At 45.0% G+C, this 22434-nt stretch overlaps 1 protein-coding gene across 1 annotated transcript in view; it reads left to right on the top strand.

Annotated features, from left to right (window-relative positions):
• The window catches only part of TENM4 (teneurin transmembrane protein 4), a 435533-nt gene extending 414659 nt beyond the window's left edge, over window positions 1-20874 (top strand). Inside the window, exons 26-30 of the mRNA XM_004382006.3 lie at window positions 3547-3782; window positions 7414-7710; window positions 9153-10767; window positions 17041-17183; window positions 19839-20874. Of these exons, the coding sequence (XP_004382063.1) occupies window positions 3547-3782; window positions 7414-7710; window positions 9153-10767; window positions 17041-17183; window positions 19839-20600 (3053 nt within the window). The 3' untranslated portion in view covers window positions 20601-20874. The remainder of the gene's footprint in view (window positions 1-3546; window positions 3783-7413; window positions 7711-9152; window positions 10768-17040; window positions 17184-19838) is intronic.
• The last annotated feature ends 1560 nt before the right edge of the window (window positions 20875-22434 follow it).

Below are 22434 nucleotides of genomic sequence, written 5' to 3'. Positions count from 1 at the left end.
CCAGCCAGGATTCTGCCTGACCAAGGACTACAGGGTCTCTTGACAACTCAGACCACTTATCCTTCAGGACTGTTTTCTTCCCTGTGGTTAAGAATTGTCTCGTCCATCCACTCCATACTGTTAAGCTGGCTTTGAGTATTTCTCTCAAAGGTTGATGCAAGCTTTCTTACATTTTGGCAAATTTTTTTTTTTAATTCAAAAGTGGTACATTTCCTTGGTTTTCACCACCAACTGAGTAACAGCTTCTCAGGTGGGGGAAAAACAAGACACACTGCTCTAAGTGTATACAAAGATTGTAAGACACATTCCAATCTCAGAAATGTTAAACTGTGCAATGAAGAAGTACATCCTGGAATCCAGAAAACATGGTACCTGTTTCTCCTCTTTAGTACCCTTGCCAAGCTCCTCTTCCTTCTTTCCGACCAGACTCAGATGCTCAGTTTCGCAGCCACCTCAGTAGAGTCTTTGTGAAAAGCTCTTTAGGTTTCATCTTACGTGTGGGCTACAGGAAGAAATAAGAAGTAGCTACTAATGAGCAGCAGCCTTGAGAAGTCACAGCCCACATTAAATGGGGATCATTTGAGATGAGCCTCTACAGATGCTATTCCTGCCAAAGTCACCATTAATGGACATATGTGGATTCAGCGAGGAGCAGCTTTAAAAGATAAATTGACACAGGCCTTTTCACTGTTCAAAGGAAGGAAATACAGATTGTCAGTGAATAATGCATAGCAAGTTTGAGGCAGATTTTACAATTGTGTATCTGTGAGAAAGAAGGAGAGAAAGAGGGAGGGGAGAGAGAGTGGAAGAGAGGGGTAGATCTGATGCCTTCTAACAGTGGAGATGCAATACAAAAAGCGCATCCTTACTGCTTGACATAGCCTGGAACAGATTTAGTTCAATCCAGCAAATGTTTACTGTGCACATACATACACTAATGACAATAGTGACAGCTAGCATTTTGGAGTACATATTAAGTACAAAGTATATGTTAGTGTTTTATAATCATTTGTTGTTAGTTGCCGTCAAGTCGATTCTAACTCATGGCGACCCCATGTGTGCAGAGTAGAACTGCTCCATGGCGTTTTCAAGGCTGTGATCTTTTGGAAGATCACCAGGTCTTCCAAGGCGCCTCTGGGTAGGTTTGAACCACCAACCTTTCAGCTAGTATTTGAGCACTTAACCATTTGCACGACCCAGGGACTCCCTTTTATAATCATAGTCTTATTTAATCCTCACAAAAACCCTATGAAGTAGTATTTTTAATATGTCCATTTTCCAAATGAGAGTAATGAGGCTCAGAGAGGTTAAGTAGTTTGCCCAAAGTCCCGTACCTAGTTGGTTATTTCGACCCAGACAGAGAGGCTCTAGAACTCACTCTTTTAACCACTAATCTAAAGGCAATGAGGAACTATTGAAGGACCATGATCAGCACTAGAAAAGTTCACTGTAACAAGTTTGTAAAGTGGACGTGGTAGAGATAGAGGGAGAAACAAGGGATGTACATGACAGTGGCTAGCATAGTGCTAGGTGCATAAAACTAGTAATAGCTACCTTTCACATAACACTTACTGTATGCCAGGTAGTATTCTCGCCTCTTCATATTCATCATCTCACTTAATCCCCACAGCATCCTTATGAGGCAAGGATACATTTATTATCTCCAGCTTACAGATGAAGAAACCGAGGCATGAGAGGTTAAAGTAACTTTCCCAAAGGCTTACAGCAAGACAGTGGCAGAGCTGGAACTTGAACCCAGACAGCCTGACTACAAAGTCCATGCTCTTAATCTCTGTGTGATAGTGCTGCTCACAATAAGCAATTAGATATCTGAGAATTTATTCATTAAGAGTGGTGAGCTCTACAGCCCTCAGCTGCAAGGCTACTGATGAGGCAAATATAGAGGTTGAGGGGTATAGAGTGGGAAGCATTCATTCTGACCAGAGGAGCAGGGGAAGCTTCTGGGAAGAGATGACATTTGAGCAGAACCTTGAAGGAAGGACTTGGGCTAATATTTATTGAAGAGAGGGGCAGCGCAGACAAACAGCTGAGGAAAGGCAACAGGCAGGAAAGTACAAGGCAAACCCAGAGATATTTCCATTTTTAGAAAAAAACTAAATATACATTTTACAGCTATTTACGCTTTGCCTCCAGAAGTTTCTTTTAGCTAAACATCCAAATTAGAATGTTTTAATCAATTTAACATTTCAAAATCAGATTTATTTGTAAATCATCGTAATATATATGCACACACATACATGTGCACATATATACGACAATGATTTTTTAAATATATATTGTTCTTGTGTGCCATCGAGTCAATTTGTCAGTTGTCATAGCGACCCCATATAACATAGTAGAACTTCCCCCATAGGGTTTTCTAGGCTGTAATTTTTACAAAAACATCACCTCACCAGGTCTTTTCTCCTGTGGAGTGGCTGGGGAGTTTCAAACAGCTGACCTTTCGGTTAGCAGCCAAGCGCTTAACCAGTGTACCACCAGGAGTCCTATTTATTAAAGATGGAATATATATTATTAAATATATAATTAAATTGTATATATAATACTCTATATAGAATTAAATTTTATATGTATATACATATATATAGTATTTTATCAGTAATTTAGATATTAGAGTTATTTTTCACCATTTGTAAAGAACACTATTACCCTAGTATATATTAAGGGCCTTAAAATGTTCAACCTTTTGCTCTAGTAATTCTATTTTTAAGAATCTACTTTGATGAAATAATCTAAAATGAAGATATTTACACAAAATATGTAAATATATTTCAGTTGAGGTATAATTCATATACCATAAAATCTATTATTTTAAAATGTACAATTCTAGTGATTTTTAGTATATTTACAAGATTGGGCAATCATCACCACTGTTGAATTCCCGAGCATTTTCATCACCCAAAAAGAAACCACGTACTCATTAGCAGTCACTCCCCTACCCCTAGCCCCTGCCCTGACTAATCTACTTTCTGTCTCTATAGGTTTGCCTACTCTGGACATTTCATGTAAATGGAACCAAACAATATATGGCTTTTTATGTCTAGGTTTTTTCACTTGGCATAATGTTTAACGTATATTTATTTGCAGTGTTACTTATAATTACGAAAACTGAAAACAATCTGAATTTCTATTTTGAGGGTTGGTTAAATAAATTATAGTATTTCCATACAATGGAATACTATGCAGACACTAAGAAGAATATTTATGGAAAATATTTAATGACATGGTATAATATAATGATCAGTGAAAAACTCTGTAAGTAACTATTTTTAAATGCTTTAGGAAATATCCTAAAATATAGGAATACACCAAAATATTAGCAACAGTTTTCTTTGGGTTTTGGGATGTTGGGTGCTTTTTTCTCCTCCATATATTTTCCTAGCTTTTTTTTTTAATGATTATGTATTATTTCTATAGTCAGAAGGAAAAAAACATTTAAAAATCATCCCCCTGCCTTTGCTGTACACGCACCTCCCTCCATCCTCACCCATTCTGAGCAGAGTTTGTCCCTCTCCTCTCCCTCAGACCAAGTCCGGAACAGCTACTACATCGGGGCAGACGGCTCCCTGCGGCTGCTGCTGGCCAATGGTATGGAGGTGGCACTGCAGACAGAGCCCCACCTGCTGGCCGGCACTGTCAACCCCACCGTGGGCAAAAGGAATGTCACACTGCCCATCGACAACGGACTCAACCTGGTAGAGTGGAGGCAGCGCAAGGAGCAGGCTCGCGGCCAGGTCACCGTCTTCGGGCGCCGGCTGCGGGTGAGCGAGGCCTTGCCAAGCAGGTCTCAGCCTCTGGATTTTGTGGGAAAAGAAACAAGGAGGAAGCTGGAGAACTAGGTTCTGTTCTTAAAGCTCTCCCTGACTGATTTGAGGGAGAAACTTTTCCTGGGACCTTAGTTTCCTCATCTGTAAAAGGGAGAAAGTGAATCAAGGAACCACATATAATAAGAGTCTCTTGTCGGTCTTTTCAGTTTTTACTTCTAGAAAGATCACTGGCCTTGCTGTTAGGGCTGAGCTGGAGTTCCAGCTGTATATCATTCCCTCAGTGAACTTGGGCAAGTCAGTAATCTCTTAGAGCCTCAGTTTCATTACCCATAAAATGGGGAAAATAAAACCAATTTTACAATGCTACAAGGATTAGAAATAATATATAAAGTGCTTCATTCAGAGTCAGGCACATAATAAGTGGTCAATAATAGCTGTTCTTGTTGTTGTTGCTATTATTCTTATTATTACTATTGCTAATATGTGCCAGATTTCAGTTTAACTATTTGGAACCTAAGCCACATTTTCTACTCTGTTCGGACATAATTATCCTCCCAAAATGAGCTAAACTACCACCACCATAGCTGTTGCTGTCAGTGGGGTGGCATCTATGGTCTGACATTTCAGAGTGCTTTTCAATATGTAGATGCCCTGAACCGGCCGTTTCTCTGCCTCACTTCCCATGTTTCTGTAGGGGGTGGCCTCTGCCCCAGGTCCTGACTACCCAACTTATTTTCCCTCCAGCTTCAGAAAGGAAGGTGATAGGGAAAGTGAACACTAGTGAACTAGCCCCCGTGGCTTCCAGCACAGCACCTTGCAGACAACAGGGGCTCTGTAGATATGTGCTAAGCTGAAGTGAACCACGAAACTGAGCCAGATGTTCCTAACATTCTACACAGAAGCATCAGCATAGCAACACATCTGAGACTCTTTTGAGTCCCTTCACTTTAGCAAAGAAAGTTAGTTCATCTAAACCCCTGTTTTATACATGAGAAGACCAGGATCCAGAGGAGGTAAGTGATTTTTCCCACAGCTAGGTAGTAATAAAGAGTAGAAAATAGGCACTCGTCTCTTAGTTCAATGCCCACAACAGAACCCAGAAAACCAGACTTCCCTGGTTCCTTCAATAGAATTCAGCCAAGAACCCTAACAATCATCTGGTGTGGTAACAGCCTCCCACTAGTTCCCTGTTTGAATTCTCAAAGAGCCCTTTGGCACATTTTCGGCCTCCACCACCTCTTTCCGGTACTAAATGGAAAGTTGGACCTGGGTTTGATTCCTGCCTGGGCGTGTATACCCTTGAGCAACTCAACTTCTCTGAGCCTCAGCTTCCTTTGCAGAAACAAGATAACATTCAAAGCACCTAACCCAGTGCTGACAGACCCCAGGTGTTCAATAAACAGCAGCAATTAGTACCATTAGGATTTCCTCTCTGCCCTGTGAACTGGACCAAAAGTTTCCCAAGCTTTAATTGGTCCCTGTCTCAGCCACAGACTAATGGGGCTCCAGTCTGGTGGCTGCATCTCCGCGTCCTCCGAAATAAATGGCCACCCACAGTGGCAGCATGTGGAATTAGAATGTTAGCCGGGTGTGCCTCCCCATAATGGAGTTCATTTTTTTATACAACTGGGAATTTTTAATAAAGAAAGATGTAAAATAATCTCATTGTCGCCACTGCTGAGCTCAGGAAGCATTAGGCGGTTCCCCAGTGAGCTGCTTAATTCAATTTTATGAATTTTTGCCACAGAGGTATAGCTCCCCTTCACTAGGGGTCCTCTGGGGGTGAAGGGGGCTGCTGGCTGGGTGTTACCACCCTGGGGGGCCCTAAGGGGACCTTACAAAGAGATTCTTTGAAAAGGTCCCTGTCATTATTGGCAGTGCAGCCCCTGTATCTTCCTTTGCCTCGTCTGCAGAAAGCACAGCTTCAGCCTCCAACACCTCTGATTTTTCGTGGGAATTGTCTGCCATGCTGTTTTTGCTTCTGCGATTGTGTTTGATTACCCCAGGGAAGGCAACCTTATTATAACCAGGCCATTCACAGCTAAAGTCATCTCGGCATCATCATTATAAATCCTTATCTTCAGGGCTTTATAATTTGTATGGGGAGAAGGGGGAAACACACGTCTCTACTTCCACGGAGGATGGTCCATGATCATTTGCTGTCATTTAAGCAAATTCATTGCAGCCATTTATTCAGTACCTTCTATGTGCCCAGCAGTCTACTAGCTAATTTGCATGTTTCTTCAAGCCTCACAGCCACCCTGTAGTTTTACAGAGGAAGAACTGAGACTCAGAGAAGTCAAGGGACTTGCCCATGTTGTTCACAGAGTAGAGGCTAGAAGCCTGGCCTTAATTTCTAGTTCTGGACCCTTTTTTTTTTTTTAAAACCACCCAAGGCTCCAAGGGGGCCTTTCATTACCTCAGGTCCATATGTGGAGTTTTGCACCATGGGATCTAAATTATCTGCCTTCCTCTTGAGTCTTCCTTATTACTGATCAAATTTAAATTTAACCAGTGACTAACGGAAGGAAAGAAGATGCCCAGATGCCCCGTAAGACCAAGAGGCAATTAGAAGGAACCAGTATTTTAGCTTCAGACTACCTGGCAGGATTTCAGGGACAGCCAATACCTAAGAGGTAGATCCAAATACAGAAACAGACCCCAGGAGTATTTTTCTTTATTAAAATATGGAAAACCCTGACTTATTGCTACCCCTGTGGGAGTCCTGTATTTCTGACTCTGAAAGGAAATTGAATTGTGTGTTGACCTAGCAGACTGGGTAGAGATCATACAAGGGGCTCCTGATCCTAGAGGTAGGAGCAAAATATCCCAAAGTGAGGGCAGTGTCCCCAGCCAGCCCTCAGCCAGAAGTTGCCACACACTCAACAATAATGCTTCCAGGGCCTCTCCTGCAGGGGGCTTAGAATATGCTTTTGGACTGACTGAGGTGACCAAGAAGCCCTAACTGCATTAGCAAAGGGCAGGACAGACCCCAGGGGGATGGGAAGCCAAGAGCCCTGAGAAAGGTAGGACCCACTCAGAGGACCACTGAGCATTTGTTGGCACATTGCAGTGGTGAGCGTCAAATCCAGACTAATCACTCACCAGCCACAGGATCTGGGGCAAGGCCTTTCACCTCCCTGAGCTTTGGTTTCCTCAGGCCTAGATGAGATACTGTATGTTAAACACTAGTACAGTGCCTGGCACATAATAGATGGGTTCAGGCATTTATTTTCTGGTATTTATTTTCTTAGCCTCTCTCTTTTTAGGAGGGAGCCAAGAAAGATCTGCCTTTGTTCATATGTCCTCATTAGAAACATCACATTAAAACGCAATGTGGATCATCTTCTGTAACAGCAACTGTTTGCTCAGCACCTGCATTGTCTTTATCCTCACAGCAGCCCTGCAGAGTTGGCGTTATTATTCCCACATTACAGATAAGGAAACTTCACAGAGCTGACAAGTGACAGAACCAGAACTCAAACCCATGTCTGTTGATGCCTAGGTCCTGTGCTGCCTTCTCTAACCAGGATCTTCCCAGTACATTTGAGAGCCAGGTTGGCCATCAGATGCAAGTTTTCAATGTGCAGATTAATTTTCTCTTTTCTTCCTACCCCTTCTCCAGGTTCACAATCGAAACCTCCTGTCTCTGGACTTCGACCGTGTGACACGCACAGAGAAGATCTATGATGACCACCGCAAGTTCACCCTACGGATCCTGTATGACCAGGCAGGGCGGCCCAGCCTCTGGTCACCCAGCAGCAGGCTGAATGGTGTCAACGTGACATACTCCCCGGGGGGTCACATTGCTGGCATCCAGAGGGGTATCATGTCTGAGAGAATGGAATATGACCAGGCGGGTCGCATCACATCCAGGATCTTTGCAGACGGGAAGACATGGAGCTACACATACTTAGAAAAGGCAGGTGTCTGTCTCCCTCTATCACTGGCCACTCCACGTAGAAGGCCAATCCTTGTAGCTCAACATAGAACCAGGCCTAGCCTGCTGACCTCAATGGGATAGTTCTCACCTATGTTCAGAAAAAACTGTCTTAGAGGGTCAGGGGGCCCTGAGAGGCATCTGGATAGATCATGGTGATGGCATGATGGATGGGAGTCTGGGAGCAGGAGAATGTAAAAATACCACCTGATAGACTGGGGCTGGTACCAGGCCCAAGCACAAACTGGACTTACAGAGCAGGACTCAGGGTCAGGGCCCAGGGCAGGAGCCTCTCCCAGGTCTAGGGCACATGGTGAGATCCAGTCTCAGAGAACAAGACAGAAGCCTAGGTATCAATACTTAGGCAGAAGGTACTTAATCATGAGCTTCGAGTGCTGGGTTGACGGGAGGGGGGCCTTAGTAAATCCTTTTTGCTTCAGGTCAGGATTCATTTCATCCCAGGGACTAGGAAGCAGAGAGGGTCTGAACTCAAAAGTTGGACCCAAATAGGAGAAAATGGTAGCTCGCTGCCTGAGACAGAGTCCATACTTCATGCCTCACTTTGGGTACCTGCTCCCTGCTTTGTCTCCTGCTCCTGTCCCCTCTCCAGGGCTCTTGGTCCCCTGTCCAGGGCTTGGGCTTTGCTTTCTCTGTGGTCAGCCTCCCCTACCTCATGCTGGGTGAGCATCTCCAAGACTAATGTTCTCTAGTAGTGCTAAGAAAGAGACCTGGGATGTTAATCCAACATACTGCAAAACCAAACCCAGAGAGGAGAAGAACTTTCCCAAGGCCACACAATGAACCAGTTGCAGAACCCAGGTTTTTCCATTTCTATCAGAGCCTGCCCCACCCTAGGGTGGGCATATGACCTGTTTCTACATAAACAATTGTGCAAAGCCTTAAATGCCCTTCTCAGAGATTGTCTTTATCCTGGAGGCCACAGGGAGTCAACAGAAATTGTTTAGCAGGCAATAGACATTGTCAGACTTGTGTTTTAGGAAAATCATTCTTCCTTCTTGAGGAGTAGGGAGCAAGGAAACCAGTAGGGAGGCTGTTGCAAATACTTCAGGGCAGTACTTCCCAACCTTTTTCACACCGTATCACACACAAAAGTGATAATCTTTATACCACACATTGGGGTAGACAGACAAGAATGCTCACCATAGAAAACAAATGGCCTGAGTGCTCTGGCACCCCAGGCTCTGCCAGGGCCAAGGGCTGAGGGAAATCCTCATCTTAGCCCATCCATCACCCATTTGTAGTATTCTGTGTGGCACACTGGTTGGAAAGCTCTGGTTTGGGCATAATTTAGGAGAAGCACCAGCTTCCTTGGACTTTCATTCCTTTCCTTTAAGTCTTTGGTACACAGACCTAGCTTTTCTCCTTGCACTCCTCCTGATCTCTTCATTTTCCTTCCCCTCCAGTCCATGGTGCTGCTCCTCCACAGCCAGAGGCAGTACATCTTTGAGTTTGACAAGAACGATCGTCTCTCTTCTGTGACAATGCCCAATGTGGCCCGGCAGACACTAGAGACCATTCGCTCAGTGGGCTACTACAGGCACATCTACCAGCCCCCTGAAGGCAATGCCTCAGTCATCCAGGACTTCACTGAGGATGGACACCTTCTCCACACCTTCTACTTGGGCACTGGGCGCAGGGTGATATACAAGTACGGCAAACTATCAAAGTTGGCTGAGATGCTATATGACACCACCAAGGTAAGCTTCACCTATGATGAGACAGCAGGCATGCTGAAGACCATCAACCTACAGAATGAGGGATTCACCTGCACCATCCGCTACCGTCAAATAGGGCCCCTGATTGACCGGCAGATCTTTCGATTCACCGAGGAAGGCATGGTCAATGCTCGTTTTGACTACAACTACGACAACAGTTTCCGGGTGACCAGCATGCAGGCTGTGATCAATGAGACCCCACTGCCCATCGATCTCTATCGCTATGATGACGTGTCGGGCAAGACAGAGCAGTTTGGGAAGTTTGGGGTCATCTACTATGACATTAACCAGATCATTACCACAGCAGTCATGACGCACACCAAGCACTTTGATGCCTATGGCCGGATGAAGGAAGTGCAATATGAGATTTTCCGCTCGCTCATGTATTGGATGACTGTCCAGTATGACAACATGGGGCGAGTAGTGAAGAAGGAGCTGAAGGTGGGACCCTACGCCAACACCACCCGTTACTCCTATGAATACGATGCTGATGGCCAGCTGCAGACAGTCTCCATCAATGACAAGCCGCTCTGGCGCTACAGCTACGACCTCAATGGGAACCTGCACTTACTGAGCCCTGGGAACAGTGCACGGCTCACTCCTCTACGGTATGACCTCCGTGACCGCATCACTAGGCTGGGTGATGTGCAGTACAAGATGGATGAGGATGGCTTCCTGAGGCAGCGGGGCAGCGATGTCTTTGAGTATAACTCAGCTGGCCTGCTCATCAAGGCCTACAACCGGGGTGGTGGCTGGAGTGTCAGGTACCGCTATGATGGCCTGGGGCGGCGGGTGTCCAGCAAGAGCAGCCACAGCCACCATCTGCAATTCTTCTATGCAGACCTAACCAACCCAACAAAGGTTACCCACCTCTACAACCACTCCAGCTCTGAGATCACCTCCCTCTACTATGACCTGCAAGGACACCTCTTTGCCATGGAGCTAAGCAGCGGTGATGAGTTTTATATAGCCTGCGACAACATTGGGACCCCCCTTGCTGTCTTCAGTGGAACAGGCTTGATGATAAAGCAGATTCTGTATACAGCCTATGGGGAGATCTATATGGACACCAACCCCAACTTCCAGATCATCATCGGCTACCATGGTGGCCTCTATGATCCACTCACCAAGCTTGTTCACATGGGCCGACGGGACTATGATGTGCTGGCTGGACGCTGGACCAGCCCAGACCATGAGTTATGGAAGCACCTGAGTAGCAGCAACATCATGCCTTTTAATCTCTATATGTTTAAAAACAACAACCCCATCAGCAACTCCCAGGACATCAAGTGCTTCATGACAGGTGAGTATCAGGGCCCATTCAGAGGGCAGGGCCCACTAGATAGCTCTGGTCAGCTGAAAAGACTTAATCTTCCTTGAGAAAGCTGATATGAGGTAATGGGAACACTTGACTTTCTCTTAGAGCAGCATTTTCCAAAGTATATTTGAAGAAGCATTAATTCAGAGAAATTCTGTAGAAAAGTAAGTTCTGGCATCAAATAAATTTGACAGGGCAACTACCATTCTTAAATTTTCACAATACGTTTTAGCTTATAAAAGGCTCCTATAAAAGGTCCCATAGTAAAGAGAGCTGTTTAATATATTTACCCAATATTTCTCACACTTTTTTAACCATAAACCTCCCCTCTCCTTTTTTTTTTTTCAACCATGAAACCCTAATATCTCACTAGATACATCCATTGGAATATACTTTGGGAATTTCTGACCCAGAGATCAGGGTGGCTATGAGTGCCTGATGAGTTGGGATCAGTACAGCTAAAAAAAAAAAAAATCAGTTCTCTGATATGAGATGATGTAATGGAAAATGCATAGACTTTGGAGACAGACAGAATTGGGCGAAACACTTAATCCCCTATTTCTAAGCTATGAGATGTTATGAAAATCATTAACTGCCTTGAATTCCAGTTTCCTGATTTGTAAATGGGAGTTAGACGTACCTGGACTGTGGTAAATTAAATATGCATATTGTAAACCTAGAACAACCACTTTAAAAAAATAAAACAGGGATATAGCTAATTAGGCAATAAAACCCATTGTTGTCCAGCAAATTCCGACTCATAGAGACCCTATAGGACAGAGCAGAACTGCCCCATAGGGTTTTCAAGGAGCGGCTGGTGAATTTAGACTGGTAACCTCTTGGTCAGTAGCCGAGTTCTTAACCACTGGGCCCCAATCAGCCAATAGTAGAGATAAATTGGGATACTAAAAAAATACTCAATCCAAAGAGGGCAGGAAAAGGATCAAAGAACAGACGGAACAAATGGAAAACAAATCTGCCTTGAAGGGTGCTTATAAGGATGAAATGAGATAAACTTTATAATGTGCCTAGAACAATGCCTGGCTCATGTTCATTCCCTTTGACTCTCTAATTTAAAAAGTGGGCTTTTCATTCTTCTGCTGTGAAACCAACTTGGATATAAAGTTCCCCGTGGGTCACACAGGCCAGAGATGTCCCTGACAGCCACAGTCCTCCCAGCCAGCAGCCACTCCCAAGTTAGCCACAGAAGACCTCAAGAGTCAGAGCAGCCCTGAGATCTGGATAAAGCCAGCACTTTTTATGTACGAGAGTTTGTGATGGGCAATTGGATGTATCCTAGCATTCAAACCCTGGAGTCGCCACCTCTTTTGTCCTGTGACACAATCCTCTTGGCCCTATCTTACGGCAGTTTTATTCATTCATTCAACAAGTGCCTTCTCTGTGGTAAGCACTGTTTTAGGCACTGAGGATAGAAAGATGACCCCTGCCCTCCAGGGAATCAGAACGTAAAAGGAGAGACAGACACTTGCTGTCCAGGGTGAGGGAGACTGTGATGGCGGTTTGCACAGATGGCCATCAGCGCACAGAGGAGGAACAACTGGCTCTACCTAGAGATTTCTGGGAAGGCTTCACGGAGCAGCTGACAGTTGAGACAGGCTAATGAGTAGGTTTTCGTAAGATAATGTGGAGAAAGGCATTCCAGGGAGAGGGGACAGTACATATAAAAGTGTAGAGAGGGTAACTCACGTGAGTGCCCCTTAGGGACGTGGCTTCTCGGCCCTCAAACTTGATGGCCTAGGTTGGACCCTGTTGCTGCTGAGCAGCCATAAGAGGATTCCTCTTTCAGGGAAGAATTCCAGACGGGCTTATTGAGAGCTGGAGTCCCAAGAGTGGAGCAGAAGGGGGAAGAGGGTTGTAGGCAGGTGTGATAAAAACATACTTAGGGCCTATTGATAAACATGAATATCCTAGCAATTTTTCAGAGCATTCACCATGCTCAACTTGGCTGCTAGCTCTAGAGAAACTTGACGGATTGAGATGACATTTCCATTACATCTGTCTGTATTAAGCACACCCTCTGCCTGTCTTCCATTGAGTTTCCTGTGAGATAGCTTGGCAGGCTACTGTAGCTGAAAACAAAAAAAAATTGTGCAATGGAAAATGTACTTTTCTATCAAAAAAAAAGTTGTTACAGCTTGCCAAAAAAATTAGTACTCTTTCCCACCATTTTCTCTATATACCACCATATATATATATATGGCATCCTTCCAGAATGTCACTAACATTCTCCACTCAGAACTACTGTGTTCTGGCAGTGTGCTAGGCACTTGGCAGATATGATCTCCTTTAAGCTTCAAAACAACCCTGTGAGGTTACTGTCATTATCCCCATTCTACAGATGAGAAAATTGAGACTCTGAATGATAAAGTAATTTTCCCAGAGTCTCACAGTCTTAATCCATGGAGCTGGAACTCTAAGCCAGGGCTCTCTGCCTCTAGAACACTTTTTACTACAATCATACTAGTCTCCAAATCCAGTTTTTAGCAAAGCAACCACCAAAAGAGTACATGACATTTTCTGTTTTGTTTCCATTTTCCAACTCAGTTAAATCTGGCAAATATCACTGATACCTACTCTGTGCCAGATCTGTGCTAAGGATCTGGAGTTGGGTTGAGCATAGTGGCCACTTTCACAGAGCTCATAGTCCAAGACAGTGTTTCAGTTTCTTTGATTGCAGCCTATCATAAGACAATGATTTTATATTGCAGTAAAACACTAAAAGTTTTTCAAAACAGTCCTTAATGATGATAAACTCATATTTTCTATTCTAATCTATTCCATTGCAATAAAAATGCTGGTTACAACCTCTAGAATTGATTTTATTAGATAGTGGGTCAAATCCTACAGTCTGAAAAACCTTGGTGTGCAAGAGTAGATTTCATATAAAGAGTCAACTTTTGAGCAGATTGGAAAAGATGAGTATCTCTGTAATAAGAAACCAAAATACTGCTAAATCTTACTAAACCTTACATTTTAGCTTCCACCTGGGCTACATGCATCCTTATTCACATCCAGCAACAACAACAACCAAAAGTACATATCCTTTTTTTCCTAAGATTTCTATCCAAGTTCCTGAGATGTACTCCAGTTGGGTAGGCTTAGGTCACATGACAACTCCTGCAGTAATCACTATGACTGGGGAGACAGAATGCTCTAATTGGCTTCACCTAGGTCACGTGATCCGTTTCTGAACCCTTATGGGGGAGTCAGCTTCCCGAAAACCACATGGACACCCCAAATAGAATGGGAAGGCAGAATGGGATGCTGGGAAGCCAACCAAAAAATACCCACTACAGATACATCATGTACGTTATTCCACTTAATCTTCACTTGAAGCCCTTGAAATGAGAATTATTTACTCCACTTATAGAGGAGAAAATGAGGTTTCGAAAGGTAAAGTAACTTGCCCACTAGGAAGTCTCAGGGCTGGGACTAGAACACTGCTCTGTCCGACTCCAAAATCCTCACTCTTGGATTTGAATACACTTTGTAAAGTGCAAAGCTGTGCACATGTGAAAGGGATTAGTATTGCTTGAGTTTCATCACTGTCCCAGGCGGCAACACTGAGGTCTGGGTTGAATAGCTAAAAAGGAGTTTTTTAATTTGAGGGAAATGTCTACCTCTGATGTCATAAGAGGGGTTCCTGGGTGGCACAAACAGTTAAGCACTTGGGTATTAACTGAAAGGTTGGCAGGTCGACCTCACCCAGCGACTCCTTAGAAAAAAAGCCTGATGATCTGCTTCTGAAATGTCACGGCCATGAAAACCCTATGGAGCACAGTTCTACTCTGACACACATGGTGTGTCCATAGTTGGAATTAACTCGATGACAACTGGTTTGGTTTTGGTTTTTTGGATGTCATAAAAACGAAAAGGAAAATTCCCAACTCTTCACAAACGCACAGTAGAAAAACTAATGAATAAGAGATTTTCAGCATTTTTCCTAAAGGCATAATGGGAAACTTTCCCACCTTCTATCATTTATAATTATGGAAACCCTGGTGGCGTAGTGGTTAAGTGCTACAGCTGCTAACCAAAAGGTCAGCAGTTCAAATCCACCAGGTGCTCCTTGGAAACTCTATGGGGCAGTTCTGCTCTGTCCTATAGGGTCACTATGAGTCAGAATTGACTGGATGGCAATGGGTTTGGTTTTTTTCTTTTTTATCACTTATAATTAAGGCCCGGCCCTCTTTTCAACCCCATGATTTCCTGGAAATTCACAGTGTTCCTGATGGAAGCTTTCCTTTGCAACTATAAATTCAGATGCAAGTTCAAAATCTCAAGCAAAAAGGCTTTGTAGGGTTTTTTTCTTTTCTCCCCCTGTTCTGTTTGTTTAGGAGCCCTGGTGGCGCAGTGGCTAAGCACTCAGCTGCTAACCAAAAGACTGATGGTTCGAACCCACCAGCCACTCCGCAAGAGAAAGGTGTGGCAGTCTGCTTCCATAAAGATTACAGCTTTGGAGACACTATGGGCAGTTCTACTCTGTTCTGTACGGTTGCTAGGAGTCAGAATCGACTCAGTGGCAATGTGTTCTGCTTTAATTTCCCAAAGAGCCACCTGCCAAGATTCATAGAATCAGAGAGTCTTAGAAACTCAGTGAGAAAAGAGGCTGAAGAAAAGCTAGTCCAAGCCCCTCATGTTACAAATGAGAAGATGGAGCTCCAGGGACATGAGTTGGGGAAATTATAGAAAACCTTCCATGAGCCAAGAACTGAGCTGGACACTTTAAAATACATTAAATCCAATACTTTATGTAACAAAACTAGAACAGTTCCTGCTATACTATAACTGCTACTATTAGTATTCTCCATGATGTGGTAACATAGACATGTCTGTCCTCAAAGAGTTTAAGTAAATGGTCCAAGTTCATGCAGTTAGTAAGTTAGGGTGCCAGAACTTGGACCTGGTTTTGTCTTTCTTCAGCTACCATGTTCTTTCCCTTATATGATCTTGCCTAGTACGGCTGAAGCTAAATGTAAACCTGGGTTTCCAAGCTTCCCTTTCTACCACCACTCTGCATCAGGGCCTCTAGGCTTCATACCCAGGAGGGAGGCCCTGGGACATCACAAAAACAAAACAAAGACTAGAAGGCCAACACGAGCTTCTTGAATGTGAGGTCAACATGGGATACAATGGAGATGAGGACACAGCTGTTGACCCCAAAGGTTGCTCACACCACTGGGATGAGCTCAGTGGGTGGTGGTGGTGGTGGTTTTTAATCTTCATGAAGACTTCTCAGCCTTTCCAACTGAAAGACTTCGCCCTCCTCTGATCTTTTTTCTTGGATCAAAGTTATTCATGCCCATGTCTCCCCTTTGGAGTCCTGAGTGCTGAAGGTGAGGATCTATGTGTTAGTCAGATTTTTATTTCCCAAGCTGACACAGTACTGGGATGTAAAAGGCACTCAGCAATAGTTGGCCAAGTAACTGGTGGCACACCCTCAACCTTCTTTCTTTGCCTTGTGTCTTCTTGATTCCATTCTTCATTGAGCCAAATGCTGCTTCTTGAAATGGCAAAATCCTACCTATGTCTATACCTAATATTTTACAGTAATTATTAATCCCCCCAAAATGTTAAGAAATCAATAAATCCCATGCCTATGGAGGCTAGTTCCTCGAGCCCAATGTGCAGACTGGAAAATGAAGGCACAGAGAGGTTAAGTGACTTGCTTGAACTGTCAGAGTAAATAAAAGGCAAGAGCAGGGGGAAAAATCTTTGACCTCAGGTTCAGGCCATCTCCATGCCCAGTGCCACTTTAGTCCTGGGGTCTAAGCTGTGAAAAGAGGGTTGGTAGAGGAGAGAAAGTTTTGTTTCTTAAATGAGAATTTTCTTTGAAAGTCAGTCATTAAAACTTTTCCTTTGGGTCTAGCTTTTCTTTCTCTCTGCAAGTGTTTCCTACTGTTGTTGGGTTTGGGTGGGGAAATCTTCATCCATCCACAGCTGCCCCTGGATATGAAGCTGGAGGTCCAAAGGGGAGTGACAATAGAAAGGGAAGTCTGAAAACCCAGGTTCTACTTTAGCTTCATTTTTCTAGGAGCAGGATCATGGGGGGTCCCAGGAGTATGTTCAGCTTTAATACCACCGGTTTTACAAGTGGTTGTACCAGTTGACACTGCCAGTAACGAGCCCCGTGTTCTCACCCCCACCTGCAGCTTAACTCTAGGCTGCTTTATTCGGATCAGTTACATCTGAGGTCCACTTACTCCATGGGGATATTTCTGCTTCTCTCCTACCCAGATGTCAACAGCTGGCTGCTCACCTTTGGATTCCAGCTCCACAATGTCATCCCTGGCTACCCCAAGCCAGACATGGATGCCATGGAACCATCCTACGAGCTCGTACACACACAGATGAAAACTCAGGAGTGGGACAATAGCAAGGTAATTCCTATACTTGGCTGCCCACCCCACAGTCCATTCAGACGTTCCAGGAGTGGGTCCCACTAGCTTTTCAGGAAAGCTTGGGCTGATGATGGAAATCAACAGACGTCTCCACAGTGCCTACTAGAGAATTTTCAACAAATACTTAGTAACCCAACCACTGTACAAGCCACTGGGGACCCAGCTGTGAACAGCACACAAACCCCCACAAACTACATTAAAGATTTCTGTACGTTATATTGAGTTTGGAGTTCCACAAAAATAAGGGGCCTTTGTCATCACTCAGAACAAAAGTCCAAGAAGGTGTGTTCTAAATACAAATGTGACATTTTCTGAGCACCTTCAATGTACCTGGCCTTGCATGAGGTATCTCACATAAGTTACCTCACAAATAACCCATGGTATTACTGGTCTCATTTTACAGATTTAATTCCTGAGGCTGCCCCAAATCCACACAACAGATCTTTCTGTTCTATATTATCTTGCTGAGTATGGTGTCTGGCATACTGAGGAGCTCGATAAACATTACTTTCTTTTCTGTTCCTTTTATGCGCCAATTTCAAAAACTCATAGAACTGTATAGCTGGAGATGTCCTTAAAAACAGTCTTATGCCACCTGATCACTTTATATATCCACTTGCCCATTTAGTCCCTCCTGCAGTTATGAATTCTAAATCAGGCCCAACTCTGTACCAGGCCCTGTACTGCACCCAGTGGATACAGGAATGAATAAGGCAGAGGCCAGCCCCTCAAGGAGATTCTAGTCCAGGGGGACAACATACCAAGGAGGAAAGCAGGGTTGTTGGAGCTGGGATGGGGCATACTGCTTATGCTCTGGGAACTTTCCATGCTTATTTCTTACTCAGTCCTCTAATTATCCTCATTCCTTTGGGCCTCAGCTTAGCTTACTCCTTCCCCCGGACTCTGACGGATATGGTTCTGCACCTCTGTGCTCTGCTGGCACCCTGTATTTTCCTCTTGCAAAGCATGTATCACACTAGACTTTAGTTCCTGCTTCCTTTCCTATATCTCCACTAGACTGTGAGCTCCAACTGGACAAGTGCTGGGTCTTCATTTGGTGCCCAGTATACAGCCTAGCACACAGTAGGTGCACGGAAAATTTTTGTTGAGCAAATAAGTGCTTGAAAGAAACAAACCCTGTGAGAGGTATTTTTCCCATTTTACAGATGAGACCAGGGCTCAGAGACCTTGCTCAAGGTCACTTGGCTAGAAAGTGACAGAAGCTGCCGCAAACCCAAGTCTGTCTGGCTGCAAAGCCCAGCCTCTTCCTACTGCTCTCTGCTGCCCTAGCCCTCCCCGTCTGCCCTTCCAATTCCCACTATCCCCCCAGCCTCTGCCCCCAGCTGCCCACAGCATTTTCTGTCCTCAGGGCCAATTCCAGCAGCCTTTGCTCTTCCTCCCCACTAGGTTCCCTTCTCCACACCACAGAGCCCCAGCCTCTGACTGCCTGTTTGCCAACCTCGCCTGTCAGTGAATTATTGATTTCTGCCCTTGGCAAGCATCGGAGATCTTTGTTGTTGAGCACTCTAGCTTTCATGAAACTCTAGGAAATAATTGTTCACAGACAGGGTTCTATTAATTCTAAAGAGGACTTAATTTCACCGAGAAGCCGATGGGCCTGTTTCTAAAGCCATTTCTCTGAGTTGTTGATAAGGCCCTGGAGCCTTCCTGAACATGGCTTCCCTGAGCCCCCCAGTCGGGAGAGACAGATGGTACTCCAAGCTGGTGGGGTCCAACTTGTCCCCCAGAGCAACCAAGAGCAGGGACACCTGAGTAGTCCCGAGGGAGCACTGTGGGGGTAGAGACCCTCCTTGAAAATCATGTATAAACGTGATGGAGAGCAGTAAAGCAGGGCAAGAGGGTTTATGTCAATCATTACTTTGCATCTTACTGTGCTTTCTTGCCAAAAATGCCTTTCTTGCCATTCCTCCATCTAATATCACCCCCTTATCCTCCAAGTCCCAGCTGTAGCATGAGCCTGTCCCTGAACTCCAGTGTCTCCATCTCGCTCTTCCAGTATCAGGCTGAGATTCTTCTGAGCCTTGTTTGCGCCTCTCTGTTCCAGCAGCTCTTGAAGCTAAGCCTCTGAGTCAGACAGACTTACGTTCGAATGTTGACTTGAAGACTCATTAAGCTATATGACCATGGGCCAGGTCCAGGCTCTCTGAGCCTTCGTTTATTTAGATGTAAAATCAGAATAATAACAGTACCAACTATATAAAGTTATTGTGAGGATCAAATAAGATAATGAATATTAATGGTTTAGCTGAACGATCAAGAAATGTTAGCTATGGCTATTATTATTACCTCTTGGACCACCAGTTATCACATTTGATCTAATTATTTGTTGTCATATCTGTCTTTCCACACTAGACTATGAGTTCCTTGAGGTCAGGAACAATGTCTGATTCATTTTTGTATCCCCAGCACTCAGAATAGGACCTGGCATAGAGTAGGCACTCCTTAAACAGTTTCTGAATACAGGGTGGATGAACGGATGCACGAACAGCAGTAGAGCTAGATGCTACAGGTTAATAGTGTAGATTTGGTTTAGTTACTTAAGCTTATTTTCCAGACTCTTGGTTTTTGTTTTTCTTTGTCTTACTTTCTCTCTCACTCTCCTCCCCCCATCAGCCTATTCTTGGGGTACAGTGTGAAGTACAGAAGCAGCTGAAGGCCTTTGTCACCCTAGAACGCTTTGATCAGCTCTACGGCTCCACTATCACCAGCTGCCAGCAGGCCCCAGAGACAACAAAGAAGTTCGCATCCAGTGGCTCAGTCTTTGGCAAGGGGGTCAAGTTTGCCTTGAAGGATGGCCGAGTGACCACAGACATCATCAGTGTGGCCAACGAGGATGGGCGCAGGGTTGCTGCCATCTTGAACAACGCCCACTACCTGGAGAACCTGCACTTCACCATTGATGGGGTAGACACCCACTACTTTGTGAAACCAGGGCCTTCAGAAGGCGACCTGGCCATCCTGGGTCTCAGTGGGGGGCGGCGAACCCTGGAGAATGGGGTTAACGTCACCGTGTCCCAGATTAACACGATGCTCAATGGCAGGACTAGACGCTACACAGACATCCAGCTCCAGTATGGGGCACTGTGCTTGAACACCCGCTACGGGACGACATTGGATGAGGAGAAGGCACGGGTGCTGGAGCTGGCCCGGCAGAGAGCCGTGCGCCAGGCTTGGGCACTCGAGCAGCAGAGACTGCGGGAAGGAGAGGAGGGCCTGCGAGCCTGGACAGAGGGGGAGAAACAGCAGGTGCTGAACACAGGGCGGGTGCAAGGCTATGATGGCTTCTTCGTGATCTCTGTCGAGCAGTACCCAGAACTGTCAGACAGCGCCAACAACATCCACTTCATGAGACAGAGTGAGATGGGCCGAAGGTGACAGAGAGGGCCAGGGCCTGGACTTCTTGCCAAAGACAGCTACAGTTTTGTGGCCACATACCTGACTGTGTTGTACTTTGAAAAAAAAAAAAAAATCCTTTTTTTAACAAGTGCAGAAAACAAACAAAAAAAGATACTGGTTGCATTGTAACTCATGCAACATCCTTTTTTTTTAAGAAAAGAAAAACACAAATTTGGCCTTCACACATTTTTTGCAAAGAACAGAAGGTATTTTTTTTCTGTAGTGTGATCACAATGAAAACTTTATTGTCTTTCGTTCCCTTTTATCTTGAGGACTTTCCTTGTTGTTTGGGGGTACGTTTTTTCCCCTCTGAGACACATCTCCTGGAGTGTGTCATTGTCTGTCCCTAGGTACTCTGTGTGATGTGAGACACGAGTGTCTGTGCTGACTTGTCTCATGTGCAACCTTTCTTCTTCAGTGGGGGATGGGCAGGAGTGAGGGGCACGGAGAGTAAAAGGCCAGTACAAAACCCCTTCCAAGGGGGCTGGGTGGAGGGTCTGTAGGACTTGAGGCTCCTTGGCTAGATGCCCACAGACAAGTTGTGGCTTTTTATTCACTGTGTTCTGTGCCTCCAGAGAACCACGGATGGCTTCGTCTTGCTCGGGGGAATTTCATGTTATTCAGCACCTTTTTCAGGCTGCCTGAAACTCCTCTCCCAGCTTTATATTTTGATGCTAAATAAAAACCCCTATCCTTTTTGCAGATCCCATGTAGTTGTCAGTGCCACCCCCATGTTGGGATGGAGAAAGTATCTCCCAGGTCCTTTTCCCTAGTCTGGTGACATAACATCCTGGTGCTAAGAGCCCCATTCTCCACAGGAGGCAAAGGCACCCAGGATGTCTGTTGACCCTTCCCATGATGTTCCTTACTCATCTCCTCCTCTCTCCCAAAGTAAGATGTGAAAACCAGCACTACACAGCAGGCCCTCAATGTGGGCACCATGTCCAGGGAGGGGAAGGCCACCCACAGCCAAGGTGGCAAGGGTACCAGCCTACCTTCCTAGGTGAAGCCCTCTCTTCATGACCTTGGGTATCTTTCCTCCACTGCTCAGCTGCCACCAGTGAGAAATAGAAGCATGGAGAGAGGTGCTTGATGGTCTTTAATTCTGAAAAGATGCTTAAGAAAAAGTCAACCAAAAAGAGGAAAGCATGAGCCAAGCATCATTCTAACCAGCTCCTGAAGTCTCCTCTGCCTCCCCTACACAGACTAATTGCAGGGCTGGGATGCAGCAGGATAGGCTTTCAGGAAACTTTTTCTGTGAAATTCTTCTAAAACAGCTTCCTCTCTAGAGAAGCCCAACCAGGGTTTTAAAGAAAGATAAGGAGGAAAGAATTAATTTGGGGCAGCCTGTCGTATTGCACAGTCCCACCAAGATGAGGGGCAGTTCCTAAGGCTGGTGCCCATGCACCCGGGCTGCCAAGCTAGAATTGTTCCTGTGAAGACCCATGCCTGAGGTCATCAGGAAGAGACTTGAGCACTCTCAGGAGTGGGCACAGCCCAAATCTGGAAGACACACCAAGGGAGAGACAGCAGCCAACAGGCAAAGGGAAGCACTGAGGGGAGGGGAGAGTTGGAGCAAAAGCTAGGAGCTGCTTGCTCAAGGATTCCATTCCTGGTTCATCTGCCTGATTACCATTGTCATTATCACTCACAGGAGGCTCTGGGAGATAGGAGGGGAAGCCAAATGCTTCCTTTCAAGCTGGGCTTCTTAGAAAATGGGACTTTTATGGGTTACATTTACATTAAGTGTGGAAAATGAATTCTGAGTCTGAGCTTTTCCCCGTGGAAACCTTGTTGGACTGATAAGCTCATG

This window comes from Trichechus manatus, unplaced genomic scaffold (assembly GCF_000243295.1).
Source record: "Trichechus manatus latirostris isolate Lorelei unplaced genomic scaffold, TriManLat1.0 scaffold00088, whole genome shotgun sequence".
Classification (NCBI taxonomy): Eukaryota; Metazoa; Chordata; class Mammalia; order Sirenia; family Trichechidae; genus Trichechus; species Trichechus manatus.
This window is presented reverse-complemented; position numbering and strand designations above follow the sequence as displayed.